Source organism: Bubalus kerabau, chromosome 7, assembly GCF_029407905.1.
Source record: "Bubalus kerabau isolate K-KA32 ecotype Philippines breed swamp buffalo chromosome 7, PCC_UOA_SB_1v2, whole genome shotgun sequence".
NCBI classification, from domain to species: Eukaryota; Metazoa; Chordata; class Mammalia; order Artiodactyla; family Bovidae; genus Bubalus; species Bubalus kerabau.
In genome coordinates, this window is record NC_073630.1 from 63,017,118 (window position 1) to 63,037,477 (window position 20,360).

General features: G+C 36.0%; 1 protein-coding gene across 3 annotated transcripts in view; it reads left to right on the forward strand.

The window, feature by feature from the left end:
• Window positions 1-13,656, forward strand: part of UBE2K (ubiquitin conjugating enzyme E2 K) — a 76,066-nt gene extending 62,410 nt beyond the window's left edge. For all 3 annotated transcript variants that reach the window (XM_055588331.1, XM_055588330.1, XM_055588329.1), the window contains exons 5-7: window positions 8,556-8,655; window positions 11,607-11,735; window positions 12,378-13,656. In XM_055588331.1, coding sequence (XP_055444306.1) covers window positions 8,556-8,655; window positions 11,607-11,735; window positions 12,378-12,452 — 304 coding nt within the window. In that variant the 3' untranslated portion in view covers window positions 12,453-13,656. The remainder of the gene's footprint in view (window positions 1-8,555; window positions 8,656-11,606; window positions 11,736-12,377) is intronic.
• Window positions 13,657-20,360: the final 6,704 nt, after the last annotated feature.

Below are 20,360 nucleotides of genomic sequence, written 5' to 3' on the forward strand. Positions count from 1 at the left end.
ACATTGAACATTATGGAATAGACCTAACTATTTTCTGTGATTCTTTTGATTTGTGACTTTATAATTTGTTGAATTTCTGTGCCTCCATGTTTTTATCTTTAAAAGTCATCTCAAAGGTCCCTTGTAGCTCTTATTGTTCAGTGATATTAATGAAAATTTGCAGTGTTAGAGACACTGTCATTTTTTTCAGTTGGTTGCCAGGACATCATTTCTTCTGTTTTCCCCTTCCTTTTCCCACTCCCAGACTTAACTAGTTCCTCCCTGATCTCCTGAGCTTTTGCACATGATAATACTTCAGGGCTCTGTCATGACCTCTGCTTCTTTCCATCTATACTCAATTTCTTGGTGAGCTCATCTGATTTCATAACTTCAGTGTTTATATACTAGCAACTCACAAATTTATCTTTTCTGAACTCCAGCCATAGCACCTATACTTGACTATGTAATGGACATCTCAAACTTAAAACATGTTGAAACTGAACTGTTGATAATATTTCCCCAACCCAAAACTTATTTCTGCTCCATCTTAAGTTTTGGCAGCAACATCCTTAGAGTTGCTAAGGCCAGACCTCACCGTGATGCTTCTTTCTTTGGTACCCTTATACTCCATCTGCAAATCCTGTTATTGAAACCAACAGCATTTTATTAGTAGTCTGTTACTACTACCCTGGTCGAGGTTGCATTGCCTCTTGCCTGGATGATGGCAGTAGCCTGTCCCTCTGCTTTTAACTTCAGTCAGGCTATTCTTAGCAGACAGAATGAAACCTCTGCCTCTCTGAAAACAAAACCCCACACTAAAATTTTTCACTGTCTTCTCTTTTTGCTGAGTTAGCCAGCAGTATTACCATTTCTGATTATCTTCCTATAAATAGTTGAAAGATTACGGTGTATATAGAGACAGAAAACTTGAATTTTTGTATCAGATCACTATTATTAGCTATTCTCATTTTCTAAGACAGGTCAAATAGCTGAATTTGGTCTTTTTTCATATCTGTATTGTTCAAATAATAAAAGGTATCAGAGACATTAGATAAAATAGGTGAGATTGGATATCCATGGGTTTACTGGCCCTCCCCCTGTCCCACCAGCTTTGTTGAGGTAATAGACCTTCAGTGTATTTGTAAATGTCAATATTTAGGCTAATTTGGAATCATTATGTTGGAAAACAGTTTGTTAGTCTAAATCTTTTATTAGTACATGTGGATGATGATTTACCTTTAATATTTGATGACTTACATGTTAGTATGGTTTATTTCTTTACTTCATAACATAACCCTACATGCAAACTATTTTCTAATGTTTTTCCCCTGACACCTCTTATGACTAAAGGTGTCTGTTTACCTGGGGAAGAAAATGACAACACGTAAAAATAGCATTCATTGATACTGCTCTTTCAAAAGACAGGAACAGGCAGAGAATATTTGAATGGTTGATAAGTTGTGCTCAGTACCATTAGTCATCGGGGAAGTGCAAATTAAAATCATAGTTAGATACCACTGTAGTGGTGGTGGTTTAGTCACTAAGTCACATCTGACTCTTTGGAACCCAGTGGACTATAGCCCACCTGGCTTCTCTGTCCATGGGATTTTACAGCCAAGAACATTGGAGTGAATTACCATTTCCTTCTGCAGAGGAACTTCCAGACCCAGGGATCAAACCCAGGTTTCCTGTGCTGCAGACGATCTCCTGCATTGCAGGTGGATTCTTGATGGACTAAGCCACCAAGGAAGCCCTTGATACCACTACACACTTGTAAATGGTTCTGATGCATTACTGGTAATAATGTGGTTCAGCCACTCAACCAGCTGTTCCTGCCAAAGCATATACCTTCAATATGGCATAACAGTTCTACTCCTCAGTATTATATGTAAGAGAAATCTGAGAGAAATGAGTGCGTATGTCTACCAGAAGACTTGTACAAGAATAGTCATAGCAGATTTATTCAAACTGCAAGTAACCCAAATGTCTATAAGCAAGAGAATGGCTATATAATGGATTAATTGTACTCTGAAACACTACATAGCAGTAAGAAAAAAAAGTCATGTTCATGTTGACACAATAACATGAATGATTCTCATAGACATGTTCAGTGACAAAAGCTAGACACAACAAAGTACATACTCTAAGATTTCATTTTATGAAATTCAAGATGAGTCAAAACTAATTTTGGGTGATAGAAACCATGACAGCAGTGGGGATAGGTAAGGCTCGTGAATAAGAGGGGCAAGAGGGAAGCTTTTTGAGTGCCGGAAGTACTCTATATTTTAATCTAGATGGTGATTGCTATGAATGTATACATATATAAAAATTCATCTAGCTGTCAGGCAGTTTACTCTTAGTATACCTTAACAAAAAATTATAAGAAAAAAGCTGCCATTCTCTTTAAGTAGATGCTCTTTAGGTAGCATTCAGTGTTTTGACTGAAAATAGATTTATTTATTGATGGTCTTCTGGAAGATCCTTGACAGACAAGTTAGTCTATAATACAAACAATTCAGTGCTTTTTATTGTACATATTAAAGGCCCTACCTAGTCCATATGATGAAGAAGGCAATGGCAACCCACTCCAGTACTCTTGCCTGGAAAATCCCATGGATGGAGGAGCCTGGTAGGCTGCAGTCCATGGGGTCACAACAAGTCGGACACGACTGAGCGACTTCACTTTCACTTTTCACTTTCATGCATAGGAGAAGGAAATGGCAACCCACTCCAGTGTTCTGCCTAGAGAATCCCTGGGACGGGGGAGCCTGGTGGGCTGCCGTCTATGGGAGTCACACAGAGTCAGACATGACTGAAGCGACTTAGCAGTAGTAGCAGCAGTCCATATGAATGAATATTTAATTAGCCATATTAACTGTGCTTATTCAAGTTTGAGATCTGAGCAAAGTTAATTTACTGAAGATAGTTTATAAGGTACTCACTCATCAGTCATCAGTTCAGTTGCTCAGTGTGTCTGACTCTCTGCGACCCCATGGACTGCAGCACACCAGGCTTCCCTGTCCATCACCAACTCCCGAAGCTTGCTCAAACTCATGCCCATTGAGTCAGTGATGCCATTCAACCATCAAATCCTCTGTCGTCCCCTACTTCTGCCTTCAGTCTTTCCCAGCATCTGGTCTTTTGCAATGAATCAGTTCTTTAAGGCATCAGGTGACCAAAGTATTGGAGTTTCAGCTCACTTATATCCACTGATTAAAATTAGCTAACACATTTTGAAATTTCATATTCTTGCTTGGCTGTTAGGATTTGTTTTTAATAGATTTATGCTAATGTTACACATTATATGCTAAAAATCTCAAAGTTATCAGTAGTATGAATTTAGTCAGTAATTTGTGAAAAGAAAAATAAATGAAAACTAAAGATTGTATTTTTAGTTGTATATTTTTCTCACATTACCAAGTTTAGATTCAAAATTTCATGTAGAGCAGTCAAAAAATGTACACATATCTTTATACCATCAAAGAGGGTATATAGTTTCTATCGTACTTAGGGCCAGAAGAATAAGTTTTGTTTTAATGTTAATTTTTTTACAACTAATTTTGAAAAAATTGTTGTTTACATTGATTTTGTGTTCAACTTTTAAGAACTTTGCGTTTAAGTTTCTTTTTAAACCAATTAATTCTTAATGGTTTATGAATACCTTTCCAACATTTATTATGAAAGTTTTCAAGCATACAGAGGAGACTTAAAACTTCTCTCATCGAGATTGTTATTAATTAAATCCAGTTACAACTCTAGATTTTCCTTCAGTTTTCAGAACAGACTGTCCCTTTGCACTCCCACCAACAGTGTACAGGATTCCAATTGCTCCACATCCTCGCCAACAAATGTTATTTTCTGTTTTTTTAATAGTAAACCAGCCAAATGGATATAAGGTATTGTGTGAGGTTTATTTTTTTGTTGTTAACAAGTTATAGGAGTTCTTATATGTATATAATTCTTACATAGTTGTATATATAGTTCCTGTATATAATTCCCTTGTCAGATGTATGATTTTGTAAATATTTTCTCCCCATTGTGTGAGTTGCCTTTCACTATTGATTATACTCACTGCATAGGAAGATTTATTTTAAAACTTTTTTTTCTTTACATAGGAGTTCTTAATTTTGATATAGTTGTAGACCAGTTTTTCTATTTTTTATTTTGTTAGCTGTGCTTTTGCCTGTCCTTTGATATGCTGGAAATGATGGCATGCTGCACTGTCATGGAGCTTTCACCCTATGTTTCACCTTCTGAGAGTTTTATAATAAGTTTTAGTCTTGGGAATTCCCTGGCAGTCCACTAGTTAGAACTCAGTTTTTTTACTACAGAGTGTGGGGTTTGATCCCTGGTTGGCAATTAAGATCCCACAAGCCAGGCACAGCAGCCAAAAGTAGTTTTAGTGTTAGCTTTAGGACTTTGATCCATTTTGAACTCATTTTTTTCTCTTTTTTTTTTTTCCTGATTTTTCAAACATTGAAGAATGGTTAGCATGTTGTTAGTTTCACATGTAAAGTGATTCAGTTGTACATACATATTCTTTTTCTGATTCTTTTCCATTGTAGGTTATTACAAGATATTGAGCATAGTTCTCTGTGTTAATTTTTTTTTTTTTAATTTATTCCCGTCCCCACCCTGTGTTAATTTTTATGTAGGATACAAGGCAAGGTGGGAGCTTTTAAAACACAACTTTTTTTTTTTTTTTTTTAACTTTACAATATTGTATTGGTTTTGCCAAATATTGAAATGAATCCACCACAGGTATACATGTGTTCCCCATCCTGAACCCTCCTCCCTCCTCCCTCCCCATACCATCCCTCTGGGTCGTCCAGTGCACCAGCCCCAAGCATCCAGTATTGTGCATCGAACCTGGACTGGTGACTTGTTTCATACATGATATTATACATGTTTCAATGCCATTCTCCCAAATCTTCCCACCTTCTCCCTCTCCCAGAGTCCATAAGACTGTTCTATATATCAGTGTCTCTTTTGCTGTCTTGTATACAGGGTTATTGTTACCATCTTTCTAAATTCCATATATATGCGTTAGTACACTGTATTGGTGTTTTTCTTTCTGGCTTACTTCACTCTGTATAATAGGCTTCAGTTTCATCCACCTCATTAGAACTGATTCAAATGTATTCTTTTTAATGGCTGAGTAATACTCCATTGTGTATATGTACCATAGCTTTCTTATCCATTCATCTGCTGATGGACATCTAGGTTGCTTCCATGTCCTGGCTATTATAAACAGTGTTGTGATGAACATTGGGGTACACGTGTCTCTTTCCCTTCTGGTTTCCTCATTGTGTATGCCCAGCAGTGGGATTGCTGGATCATAAGGCAGTTCTATTTCCAGTTTTTTAAGGAATCTCCACACTGTTCTCTGTAGTGGCTGTACTAGTTTGCATTCCCACCAACAGTGTAAGGGGTTCCCTTTTCTCCACACCCTCTCCAGCATTTATTGCTTGTAGACTTTTGGATCGCAGCCACTCTGGCGTGAAATGGTACCTCATAGTGGTTTTGATTTGCATGTCTCTGATAATGAGTGATGTTGAGCATCTTTTCATGTAAAACACAAGTTTTAAAAATTTTATTGAAGTTTAATTGACCTTAAATTACACACATTAAAAATATACAGTTTGATAAGTTTAGACACATATACATCCATGAAGCTGTCACAAATCAAGATAGTGGACATAATCAACATACTCTAGAGTTTTCTAGTGGGTTCCTTTGTAATTGCTTCTTCCACACTTCCTGCTCCCCCATCGCCCAGCAACCACTTATCTGCTGTCACTATAGATTAGTTTGCATTTTATGGAGTTTAATATAAATGACATTTCCAACAGCATTTAGATAAAAAAACTATTTGTATTATAATTTTTTTCTAATAGATAAAATATAGACCTATGTTGTGACACTGATTTTATTTTAGTTTAGAACAGCCTTTCTAAATTAGCTTTAAGTTGTATGCACTGTAGCAGTATTTCTCAGAAATTAACTTGCATCAGAATCACTTGGAGTATCTGTTAAACCACCCAAGAGGTTCTAATTCAGTAGATCTGGGATGAGGCTAAGAATTTTCATTTCTTACAAGTTCCCAGGTGATACTGAGGCTACTGTTTGTAGAAACTGTATGAGACACATTTCATCAAGAAATTTGTTGCTGCTGATAAATTAACTTTCCTAAGCATGAGATGGTACTGTTTATATAACCATTCTTAGGGAAATTGAGACTATACTTAATTATCTCTCTTCTCTTATTAAAATGGGGAACCCAGTTGAAAAAGACTGGTTTGGAATTATCTATGTCAGACTTTATTTTTGGGGGCTCCAAAATCACTGCAGATGATGATTGCAGCCATGAAATTAAAAGATGCTTACTCCTTGGAAGGAAAGTTATGACCAACCTAGATAGCATATTTAAAAGCAGAGATACTACTTTGCCAACAAAGGTCGGTCTAGTCAAGGCTATGGTTTTCCCAGACATGTATGGATGTGAGAGTTGGACAGGGAAGAAAGCTGAGCACAGAAAAATTGATGCTTTTGAATTGTGTTGGAGAAGACTCTTGAGAGTCCCTTGGACTGCAGAAAGATCCAACCAGTCCATCCTAAAGGAGATCAGTCCTGGGTGTTCGTTGGAAGGACTGATGTTGAAGCTGAAACTCCAATACTTTGACCAACTCATGCGAAGAGTTGACTCATTGGAAAAGACCCTAATGCTGGGAAGGATTCGGGGCAGGAGGAGTAAGGGACGACAGAGGATGAGATGGCTGGATGGCATCACCGACTTGATGGACACGGGTTTGGGTAGACTCCGGGAGTTGGTGATGGACAGGGAGGGCTGGCGTGCTGCAATTCATGGGGTTGCAAAGAGTCGGACACGACTGAGCAACTGAACTGAACTGAATGTGTGGTGAAAATGGACATGTTGTTTAATAATCTTCTACATTTAAAATAGTTCACTATTATGTTATTTCACTATTGTATTCATAAATATTTTTATAGTAACTGGTCAAATAATTTTTTAACAGAAATGCTTAGAATCCTTTCTGGTTAGGTAGGCAGCATTTTCTAGATAAATATTTGCTTTATAAACATTTAGAAGCATGAATATTAAGCAAAAAGCTTTCTTTTTTCAGAATGTTATGGAGTGATTTATTTTCATTCATTCTTAATTAAAAATTTTTAATTGTAGTTGCTAAGTTACAGGTGTACAGTATAGTGATTTTCAGCTTTTAAAGGTTGTATTCCATTTGTAGTTATAAAATATTGGCTATATTACTGTTGAGTGCTTAGTTGTGTCCAACGCTTTGTGACCCCATGGACTTTAGCCTGCCAGGTTCCTCTCTCCGTGGAATTTGTTGTACAATATATCCATGCAGCTTATTTTATATTTAATAATTTGTACTTCTTACATCCCTGGGCTTCCCTGGTGGCTCAGATGATCAAGTATCGTGCAGTGCAGGAGACCCAGGTTTAATCCTGGGGTCAGGAAGCTACCCTGAAGAAGGGTATGGCTACTAATTCCAGTATTCTTGCCTAGAGAATTCCATGGACAGAGGAGCTTAGGGGCTACAGTTTATGGGGTCACAAAGAGTCAGACACAACTGAGTAACTAACACTAACACATCCCTACCCCTATATTGCCCCTCCCTTCTCCTCTCTCCCACTGCTAACCACTAGTTTTTACTTTTTTGTTATAGTCACTAGTTTGTTTTCTTTTTTAGATTACACATTTAAATGTTGTTATATTTTTTGTGTGTGACATCACTTAAGCATAATGCTCTCCAAGTAATTTTATACTTTCTTGAAAGTAAAGGATATTTCCTTGATGGTATCTTGTTCTTAGATTTACACAGAAAGGAAGTTTCACATGTTACTTTGTCAGTTTATGTCTAAAGAAATGGATAGAAAGTTAAGTCAGTAGATAAAGCTGACCAGAAGGAGCTAAGGCAATTTGAGTTATCTTAAGAAACAGAAAGATTTACTTGTTTTAAAATATATATATATATTTGTACTTCTTACATCCCTGGGCTTCCCTAGTGGCTCAGATGATCAAGTATCGTGCAGTGCAGGAGACCCAGGTTTAATCCTGGGGTCAGGCTAAGCCTACCATACCATATATATGTATGGTAGGCAGATATATAATTATAAATTTCTAAGACTTAATTATATGATTGAGATAAAAATCTTTTTTTAGCTCCAGTAGTTTTCATATTGGAGAAGGCAGTGGCACCCCACTCCAGTAGTCTTGCCTGGAAAATCCCATGGATGGAGGAGCCCGGTAGGCTATAGTCCATGGGGTCGCTAAGAGTCGGACACGACTGAGTGACTTCCCTTTCACTTTTCACTTTCACGCATTGGAGAAAGAAATGGCAACCCACTCCAGTGTTCTTGCCTGGAGAATCCCAGGGGGTGCCTGGTGGGCTTCGTCTATGGGGTCGCATAGAGTCGGACACGACTGAAGCGACTTGGCAGCAGCAGCAGCAGTTTTCATATTTATTCAGAAAACATCTACTTTGTCATGCAAACTGTTTTCAACTGGGATATCTTCCTGTTTTGAATTTTAGGGCAGCAGCAATGACTCTGCGCACAGTATTGTTGTCATTACAAGCTCTGCTGGCAGCTGCAGAACCGGATGATCCACAAGATGCAGTAGTAGCAAATCAGGTAAGATAGTTCCTTTTGAAAGACTTCCTTATCTAGTGGTTTGCAGTGTTAGAACATAAGCATGTGTCTATTGAAACTAAATCTGGAAATGGTTTCCTTTCTTGCTGTGAGATTATTATATTACATAAAATAGTGAAAACCTAATTTAGTGATTTTTTTAACATAGTAGTTTAATTGGGTGTATTAAATAAACCCAGTACAGTCAGTTGCTTTTTTCTAATATCTTGTGCCGTTTTCAAGAATTACATAGTGAACACCCATTTATCTGCCTACTGTCTTGATTCTATGCTTAACATTTTACTTCATGTGTGTGTCCATTTGTCTTTTAATTCAGTAATGATCTTTCCCTGATGATACTGTTAATCAGCTCCAGCTGTGGCACTGAAGTGGCATGATGAAGGTTATCAAAGACCTTGTTGTTGCCAAATGGAATAAATATTTTCAGTTCTTATCTTTGATTTCCAAGGCAGAGGTTAGCAAATTACAACCAGACTGGCTGTTTTTGTAAATAATGTTTTATTGGAACACCCCCATTTGTTTACAGCAGAAAGTGGCAGAATTGAATAATTATGACAGGGACCACAAGGTCTGAAAGCCTGAATAATTATTATAAGAAAGTTTGCCAGCTCCTACTCTAAACCATTAGGATTTATTGAGCCTTGTAAGGTTTTTTTTTTTAACCCAGAAGTTTTTTTCATCTCTTGACTTCTCTTCCTATCTTTGTAGTTGTGGTTGTTCCCTCTTAGTTCCTACCATTACTCCCTCACCCTGCTTTTTTTTTTGCCATGTTGCCCACCCTCTAAAATCTTAGTTCCCCAACCAGGAATGGAACCCTTGCCCCTGAGTGGAAGTGTGGAGTTGTAATTATTGGTCTGCCAGGGAATTCCCTCTCCTCTCTTTTAAATATACTTCCTCAGTTCTTATTACATCCTTTCTTTCACTTTCCATTTTATACTCTCATTTGGATGATCATATCCACACTGATGTTGCCACCTGTATGTTGATAACAATAGTCAGGCTTGACCTTTCTCCTAAACCCAAAAACCTGTTTGGAACCAGAGAGCTCTATATGAATATCCCATGGGTACCTTAGTGCAACATTCCCATAACTGAAGGCAGACTCTTAAACCCTGTGAATCTGTCCATCCTTCTACAGACAGCTTGTTTATATATCCAAGTCACAGATATGGAGTACTTCTCTGTGTCTCCTTTTCTCTCATATCTCAATATGTGTGTCATAATACTTCTCTAACTGCTTTAGTTCACATATTTAAAAATTCTCATTGGACTGCTCTGATGGAATTTCCTACCTCAGCCTCTTCTTTTTACCTTCTACGCTGATAGCAGTTAGCTTTATAAAGTTCAAATCCTATTTCATTTTACTATTAAAACCTATTAATACTTCTACTGTCACCTACTTGGTAAATCCACATTATTTAGTTTGAAAAGTTCCTCCATGATTTGAACTATCTCCTAAATTCTTCAGTTCAGTTCAGTCACTCAGTCATGTCTGACTCTTTGCAACCCCATGAACAGCAGCACGCCAGGCCTCCCTGTCCATCACTAACTCCCAGAGTCCACCCAAACCCATGTCCATCAAGTCAATGATGCCATCCAACCATCTCATCCTCTGTCGTCCCCTTTTCCTCCTGCCCTCAATCTTTTCCAGCATCAGGGTCTTTTCCAATGAGTCAGCTCTTCGCATCAGGTGGCCAAAGTATTGGGAGTTTCAGCTTTAGCATCAGTCCTTCCAATGAACACCCAGGACTGATCTCCTTTAGGATGGACTAGTTGGATCTCCCTGCAGTCCAAGGGACTCTTAAGAGTCTTCTCCAACACCACAGTTCTAAATTCTTACTGTTCCTCAAACTCACGCTATTCAAGATTATCATTCCTACATGTCATTTCACCCAGTGTGTCATGTTTCCTGCCTAAGAAAACTTTTTCCTCTTACAGACTTCTTCCTTTCCTTTGAAAAACTGTTCACTCCTTATTTTATGTGTATTCCTGTTAATATGTCCTATTATTATTTGCCATAGAGTGCTTAGAATTATGGTTTAACATATTATATATGTCCTATTGATTTCAGTTTTGATCGAAGCATGGCTTGGGCCTCAGCTTTGATTGCCTGTTGAGTTCTGAGCCTCAGAGGTTGAGATTGGACTCAGTTTTCTTTTGACTCTGTTGGGTCGTCTCACTTATTTCCTTGTTAATAATGGTAGAAACTAGATTTATTATTTTAATGTATAGAAATACTCAATGTGTATAAAACATCTTAAGAAATATTAAAGTGAATTTAATATTTTAAATTTATAATTTGCTTTATTAAGTAATGGTAGTCTCAGAATACTTGAGAATAAATTTACCTCTTCCAATGCATATGAAGAATCTTACATTTTAAAAAGTGCTCTGTCGTGAGTTCATAATCATCTCAAAACATGTGCTATAAGATAGGATTGCACATGGAGTTTCCTTAAATCACTACGGTAATAGAACTCTAACAAAACAGCCAACTCTCTGTATTCTAGCCCAAGCTGTGATTAATACAAAAATTGGTCACATTTATTAGTTACTGTCCACTTAATTTTAGAAGCTAGTAATTCTGTTTATCTGTGTAATGTTTGCCACTGCATGATGATTAGAGGCATCTCTAATAACTCCATTTAGTGTTAGTTTTCTACTACTTTGTTGAAATTGGAAATTAAAGTTGATAATATTATATATCTTTGTTTTTCTTTCATCAGTGCAACTTGTGAATTGCAGGTTCACGTTAAACAGTCTTTTTTTCAGTGACATAGTTTGTTTGCTGTGGAAAGTGAATCAGTCACATTTGAAAAATCTAATATCTACGTTTATTTAGAAAAATCCGGTTTTTAGGCAATTAAGAGATGAGTTCCTATTTTGAATACTATAACTGCATTGTCATATCAATCAATTTTTCTCCCATATAGTACAAACAAAATCCTGAAATGTTCAAACAGACAGCTCGACTTTGGGCACATGTGTATGCTGGAGCACCAGTTTCTAGTCCAGAGTACACCAAAAAAATAGAAAACCTATGTGCTATGGGCTTTGATAGGGTAAGTACATAAAGGCATGTTGATTTTTATCTGTTTGTTAAATTATTGTTGCAAATCCTTGGCTGACAAAAGTGGTTCAGTGGTACTCTAAATCTAATTTTGATAAGCAAACTTTGTTATTAAAACTAGTGATTTTTTTTTTAACTTTGGCTGGTTCGGTCATTGATTTTATTTTATTTTAAAAAACAATTTTATTTATTTATTTTTGGCTGTGCAGGGTTTTCAGTGTCGCTCAGGCTTTTTCTCTGGTTACGGCGAGCTGGGGCTACTATCTAGTTGTGGCCTGTGGGCTTTTACTGTGATGGCTTCTCTTGTTGCGGCACATGTTGTCGTGACTCCTGGGTTGTAGAGCACAGGTTCAGTAACGGTGGCACATGGGCTCAGTTGCTTCACTGCATGTGGGATCTTCCCCAACCAGGAATCAAACCTGTGTCTCCTGCATTGGCAGGCGGATTCTTTACTTCTGAGCCACCAAAGAAGCTCTAGTCATTGGTTTTAGAGTTTTTAATGCACTTCAAGTGCAAGGTAACTGAAAAATGAAAAAACAAGGTGTGGTTTTTTTTAATATAAAGACAGTGAGTGATACAGTATTTTAAAAATATTTCCTTGAGATTTTATTTTGTCCCCTTTTCTTTTCTACAGAATGCGGTAATAGTGGCCTTGTCTTCAAAATCATGGGATGTAGAGACTGCAACAGAATTGCTTCTGAGTAACTGAAACATAAAGAGAGATGCTGATATAGTCAAGCTTGCCCCTTCTTGGAGGAGCATCAACATCTGTTATTTTTAGGATTCTGCATAGATTTCTTTTAAACTGGCATTCTTGCCTAATGATGTTATCTAGGCACCATTGGAGACTGAAAAAAATCCCTGCTCTGTAAATAAAGCTAATTAAACGTCTGTGTAAATTTAAAAAGGGGAAATACTTTAATTTTTTTCTTACTTAATAGTGTAAAAATTCTTTTGAGCTAAGCTAAAACCATGGAAAAAACATGCTACTTTAGTGTTTAGCAGTATACCAAGACTAGCAAGAGTTTGCTTCAGGATTTCGTTGAATAATTAAGATAATATTTTGAGTGTGTCAGGGCCATTCAAATTGTTGGTGTTGCATCACAGCTACCTTAACTGTTTTTAACATGGATCCTCTGTGCCTGTGAATTTACTTGCATGCTTGTACTTGACTTCTTAGGATGGGTAGCTGAAAAGACCACCATTTTAAGCATTTGAGAATTCTTCAATATGAGATTTATCCAGAAATGAAGATGGTGACCTAGTCAGAGCCTTTTTTGTCCTTGTCAACAGACTAGGACAACATATCTGTTTTTCCCCTCTTTCCACACACAGCTAATATTCTAATACTAAATTTCTTAATATTTGGTGGGGAAATGTGCTGAAGGACAGTATCCCTTGCTCCATTTTAGATCATCCATTTGGAATGTTTTGTCACAATTCTCCACTCTTAAAACTTTCCTATATAAGTAAATAATGTTGTAAAAATGGAGCTGCCAATTTTGTTTCTTTTTTTTTTTTTTTTTTTTTTTGTAAAAACAGTAAATACTTGATGTTGCAGTATTCCCAGATTAAATGAAAAGAACCCAGCTTAATTTTTCAGTGAATTTAACGTCTTTCGATTTTTGAACTGATGGAATTTTTCTTTGAGAACTTGCAAGGATGAAATCAACTGTTTGCAGGGTTTTTAGCCTGATTTTGGCTTTATAGAGATTGCTTGCACTTCCCCCTATTAACACATGAAAGCTGTGTTGGTGTTTTACTGTACATACTTCAGATGCACATAGGAATAGAAGTGTGTTATAAATCTAGCTTTCTTTATGATGTTTCTGATAATATGAGAATTGAAAACTTTACCTTCTCTTGTACATAGTCAGACTTTCTATACGTATTAAAGTTACACTTCACTCTAAGTTCAAAGTTTGAAAATTATTAGTTTTGCAAGCTCTAACACTAATGTGAACATTTTATGAAGGGTGAAATGGATTTATGTAGGCAGTTCTATACATAGAAACACAGTTCTTATTATTCAGGACCAATGCAAAAATAACAAAAATGTAATGAAATCTGAATGAATTAAAGTAAGGCTGTATATGGAAAGTCATATTATAAAAAGTTTGCTTTCTTCAAGTGTTATTTATCCTAAATTATAATGGTTAAGTGTTTGGAAAATAGTTTTGAACAGTAAATTCAGCATAATTTCATTTGACTTCTCAGTAATCTTAGAAGCAATAAAAAGAACCATTATTAAATATATTGTAATGTTAAGATGTGAAGGTTCTTCCAGAAACTTGTAAGACTTTCCTAATCAGTAGTAAAACTCTTGTAGTTGATTTTATTGCATACTAAACACAAGTTGCTGTTTTTTCCCCTTTGTTTGCCTAAGTATAAATTTCTTTATACAATCACCTTCTTTAATTGTAATTTAGTTACTTTCTAAAGATGCCAAAGGAAACAAGATTTTCTTTATTTATTTTAAATAGCTAAAACCATGTACTTTTCTTTATATTTTGAGGTGAGGTTGGAATTGTGTGAAAATGTGGACAGTTTTTGTTCCATCGTTGTTTAGAATTAATTTTTTGTTTGTTTGTTTAGTGGAGGGTGGCTTGGTAATGTTAGTAATATTTGCATTATTTTAAATATCAAACACCTCTACCCAGTTTACTATTTGCCTGTATTATCAGGGTATATTTAATTGTCCTGTGGTTTGACAAATGAGAGAGAGAACTCAGAAGTTACTAAGGATCAAGCATTGTATGCTTTGCTCTTGGCGGCAGCTGTAACTTGCCTATGACTTTTATGCACATTAGCCCCTTAGGGTATACTCATCTAGCTGCAATTCAACATCCCCAGTGTCCAGGAAATGGAAAACTACAATATTTGGTATGAGAGGTTCTCCATAATGGATTTTCATTTCAAAAATTTACCTCATTTACATTTAATGTGATTATCTGTTTTCTGGTACATTTCCCACTATCGCCTTCTTACTGGGTTTTTTTTTGTTTGTTTTTTTCCTATTTTCTACAGGTAGATTTATTTCCCCAAACATAAAAATAAAGGCAGTTGCTTTTTTCTCTTGTCTTATATATGTTTAGAAAAAGAACAGTAAAAGTACAGGTCTAGGGAAAGCATACCCTGTTGGAAATTATTTTTATAATTCTCAATGGTTTGTGATTTGTTAGTTGTAAAGGCTTCAAAAATTATAGTTAAATGTATGTGTAGTTTTATCCCATCTGGGCAGACAATTTGCTACAAGTCACTGATACTCAAATAGTCTTCTGTGATGATCAGGTCTGTTTCCTGAGTGTGTGTCTGACTTAAAAGAACAAATAATTAGTTGTGTTAGTATTTCAGTACAGACTGAATGAATAAGTAGCAGTTTGTGATCCAAATAAGTATGCGGTAAGGTATGTAAATATTTGAGGAACTTGGTACTAAATTAGATGTCCCATGCTGGCTCCCCCAAATGTTTGGAATTGTGGCTGTGATTTACATAAACACATAATGCATTCAAGTATATATATGTGTGTTTATATTCTGACCATTTTGCTTTTGAGAAGCATTTTCTGTGAAATGAAAGGCTGGGTTTTTTTCTTTTTTGGGGGAAGTGTTTCACATTTGTGATTGCTGATAGTGCGTAAAACTATGCAAAATAATTTTAAAGTATGAGAAAGAATTGGCAGATAAAGTACATATTGCTTATTTTTGCAGTACAGAATGCAGCATGTTGTGTTACTGCTGCTTAACAAGTTTATCAGTGTGAAAAGCAATTCTTAGCTCTAAGTGTATGCCTGATTTGAGCTTTTAAAACTCTGCAATAGGGGTGCAATAATGTGTCCACGATCCTTGTTAGTAACACAGGAAACAGAAACTGGTTTTTTTTGGTTTTGTTTTAGAGATAGATTTGGGCATGGGACAGTTGGAGCCATGTATACTTTCTTGTACATAGATGGAAACAGTGTTTGGATAGGAAAGAGGAAGCTGTTTACAGTTAACTTTATTTCATGGATTTTTACAAAATAATGTATGAATCACTTTTTTCTTGTACAAACCATTGATTTTGAAAATTTGCATTTCCATTCTTTTAGTACTAGTTAAAAATAAATGCTTAACATCAGCTGTTTACTATCACTGGGGAAGAAGTTAACTTGAAATATTTACTGATAAATAGCCTTTTCTTAAAGTGTGACTTTGCTGCCTTGTCTGCATACTATGTCACATGTTCTATTTGCACTGTTGCAATATGGGTCAAAAATCTTGTGGCATAGGGCTAGGGAAATGTCAGTATCTCACTTGTCCCATTTGTTCTGTTACTGTTCTGTTGGACTGATCTACCCTCATAAACCTGTGATCATCGCCTAAATGTTAGGTTGTGAATGTGTCACCTTTTGCTTGGTTATTTCGACCAGGCATTGAATATATATGTATATGTATATATTCAATGCTGCTGTATATAATCAGATGTGGCACAGTTTATCAGTTTGGTCCTGGAGGTGAATGGATTCAAAAATCATTTGCACTGTGCTGTTAAATGATCCTTGTGTGCTTGCTGTTACCTACTTTTTACAGGCATCGTAATAAAAGCTAGACTATTTCTTTGGGGGGAAAGAGACTTATTTAATGTAATTTAAAGACTTTTCCAATAGAAAATGGAATACTATTGAAAATAATATCTATTTTTTAGCTTTCAGCAATTGATGGTGCTTTGTTGTGGTGTCTGCTGGAAGTCTACTGCCATTATAGGGATACTCATTAACCTCACCGAGAAAGAATCTTGCTTGTTAGCTTCTCTAGATCTCTATTCTAAACAATCTGTTAGTGATGATAAATTCTATAGGAGGATCTGTTCTGAGCCGTTAACTTCCTGTAAGGGGAAAATGGGTGGGTTACCAGAAAGACCATTGAAGCAGGGTGGGCCAGGGGTGGAGGGCTGGGTATTTGTCTTGAGAATTAAAAACTACGAAACACTTTTGTACACAACTGATTTTTTAAAAAATAAACACATTTTTAAAGATGTTGAATTTTTTTCCCCCCTTACTGGGAATTCTTAAAAATAAATGCATGTGTGTTTTCCCCTGAAAATGGTTTATATCTTCTTTCTGGGTACTCAGCAATGGACCGGCAATTAAGCCTCCACATTACTTTAAATAAGGAAAGGAACCAGGTGGATAGTTTTACTAGACAGCTCTATAGTGATGAGTGTATGTTGATAAGTGCAGTAAATTATATTTGTGCTTTGAATCGGAGTTAATTTTAATTGATTATTTATTTGAAAATATAACATTATTTGGCTAGATTCTGATTCAGAAATTTAGAATAATCCAGAGGTAGTTGATACTGAAAGTAGTAATTTTAATTTTCATATAAGCACAAAAATCTTTCTGAAAAGGGTGCCTCTTAAAATGGAAAGGACTGAATTGTTTCAGAAGTGGGTTATTCTGTACTTGGATTACTCCTGCCTCTATTGATACTCATCATTGGAAGAGGCTATGTTGTTAGGATTTGTATAAATTATTTCAGATGACAAACTGATTGTTACTTTGTGTCTCTAGGACATTTATAACCAGCTTTCAGCAGGCCTGTGAGTTACTATAGCCTGGAGATGGAATTGCTTCTCACTGGAGTAGCAGGATGAAGGGCTAAGGATGGTGCAAGCTATATCTTTATGTATTAAAAGTCAAGGAAAAAAATGGAATTCAAGACCACTCATTTTATACCCTAGAACAGGATGGTCAAATCTAAAGGATGGTAAACACTTGGTATGTGCTTTGTTTCATTCATCAAAGAGTTAACTTGAATTCTCTAAAATTTTCTGAGAGTATGTCCAGTAGTAATATACCATCTACTCAGATATTTATGTTGTAAAATTCATTTCCCATCATTTAATTTCAGTAAAAATACATTAAAGCACAACATTATAATTTTACTTATCTATTACAGTAAATTACTTTTTGATAGGATATTGACCAAAGTCAAGAAGGCCAAGTGGTTTTAAAATCAGTTAACGATACTTGATGCTTGTAGATCCTTTTTTCAAGAATACAGATAAAACAGGGTAAACACTAAAAAACTGGGCAAAATTTCAGAAACCCAAGTATTTTTTATGTCTTGCTGAGTTAATATACTTAGTACTTTGTTTCTTCCTTACAGTATGTAGAGAATATACCTAATTTTTATTTAAGGGCAACAGATAGTGCCTTTTGTTTTACATAGCTAACATTCTAATTATTGTATTTAATCCTCAGCTCTTCATTTTTAATATGTGAACTATATATTCCATTGCTATATATGTTCATTATTTGTATTATATTGGTTAATACTGAGGAATAGGATTAATGACATTCCACTGGTATCTCCTAACCATATTCATAGGATTGCAGAATTTTAAGGAAAAGGAGACCTGTCAGTCTCCTTTTTAAAAATAGATCAATTTAAGTAGGATACCCAGTGAAAGTGAGTCGATCAGTCATGTCCAACTCTTTGTGACCCCATGGACAGTCCATGGAATTCTCCAGGCCAGAATACTGGAGTGGGTAGCCTTTTCCTTTCCCAAAGGATCTTCCTAACCGAGGGATCGAACTCAGGTCTCCCGCACTACAGGTGGATTCTTTACCAGCTGAGCCACAAGGGAAGCCCAAGAATACTGGAGTGGGTAGCCTATCCTTTTTCCTGAGGATCTTCCCAACCCAGGTATCAAAGCAGGGTCTCCTGCATTGCAAGCAATTCTTTACCAACTGAGCTATCAGGGAACCTAGTCATAGGTTATTTTGGGGGGAAATCCCCTAATACTGTTGTTTATGTTTGCCTACTAAACCTGGTAGGTGTTTGAGACCTGAAATGTTATTCTTGTTTTCCTTAAAAATAGGAAATGTGGAGGGATCATTTGCAAGCATGAATGAAAAGGAAAGAGTTCAGGTGAGAGGTCTTCAAGGAAAGTATATACAAACCAGTTCTCGTGGTGAGAATTGAATAGCATGTTTTGATGAACTAGGTTCAACTGTAGAGTGTCCTGACTTCTTCTAAATTTGCTTTACATGCACAAAACACTTTTCTGATATTTGGAAGAATAGAATAAATACCATTGTTTTTGGATTATGGGACCCATGGAAAAGGATGATCTAAATGGCACAGTTTAATTGGCTCTAAAAGTCATTGTATCCCATTACAGATACTTTAGTTCTTGATTTCATAATGTCATATTTCTGTGTATTTGAGGAGAAGAGGTAGTTCCTCTTGGTTTAACCTTAAGATGTCACATATGACCTGGGGGTAAAATTAAAGGGCAAAGTTTTAATAAACGTTCAGGAGAATCATCTGCTGAGGTGATTATTAGAGGGTTGATTTTCTCCATTAAAAATGTGTTTTTTCAAATAATAAAGAGGTATTTTTGAAAATTTGTAATAGAGAATCCTCAGTGTATATAATCTATGATCCTCTTCCTACCTCTACTACTAGTCCATAGAGATAATAGCTTCTAAATTCCTCTGCTTAGGGTTTTTTTTTTGTTTTTTTTTTAAGTCAATTACCTCCAGGTGACTAAACAATATGCTTACTCCTCTTTTAACTCTAGGTTTTATTTATAACAGTAAGTTAATTACATTTCTGTAGCATCAGTTATAACTAGTATCTCTTCACTTTCTATATCCCTAACCTTTATCTTCATTTAGTAATGGAATTTATATTGAGGGAGGGCTGTCAAATGCACAAAAGCATTGAGAAAGTAGTGTGATTTTAGGGGCAGGGAATGTACAGGTAAGGATTTACTCACGGAAACAAACTGCTTTGGAAATGAGGTAGAGGTAAGGTTCAAAAGTAAACTGAAAGGAAAACTGATAGCTAGATTGGGGTAATAATTAAAAGATGAAGAGATGGGGAGAGATGAGGAAAGGAAGGCAAGATGTAGTAGAAAATCAAGGTTGTGAACCTCCGGAAGGGAGGGTAGGAAGGGAAAAGAATGCCTGTACAGGAAGACATATGTAGGGAGTTTAGGCAAAGACCTTGGCCCTAAATGGTAATCTTTAATTTGTTCAAGTTACATTCTAGCCCCAGCCCTTTCAGCTCAATTCAGCAGTGATGATTCTCTCTTCACTGGTCCTTTGAGTAAGCTTCTCTTCCCAAGGATACCTCCTTACACTGTTTATTCCTTTCTATAGGTCTAGAGGTTTTTTGACACTATCCCTTTTTATAAAATTATTCATACTTTTATTTCCTTTTCCTACTCCACTTCCTATTACAGTTACAAAATGCTGCTTCCTGAATAGTTTGCACCTTTTCTTTATTAACTCTATTTGGGCCTGGCCTTCATCGTAATATTTAATTTGGTCTGAAAATTCTATAGCTCTTCTCTTCTAATTAGATACAAAAAAATGAGGCCTTGACTTGCCTGGAAATGATAAGAAATTTGTCTGACTGAGAACTTGGGTTTTCTATACACATATTTCTTGTTTTAGACTCCAAAAAGTTTTAACCCTGCATCCTAGAATTAAGTATTTTGGGATATTCTCTCCTTGCTGTATGGTTTTACACAGGTTAATGCTCTATGATTGTCGGTGTTTGACTTTAAAACTGATAATCACAGTTTTAAAAAAAATTTCTTGGCAATCCAGTGATAAGGATG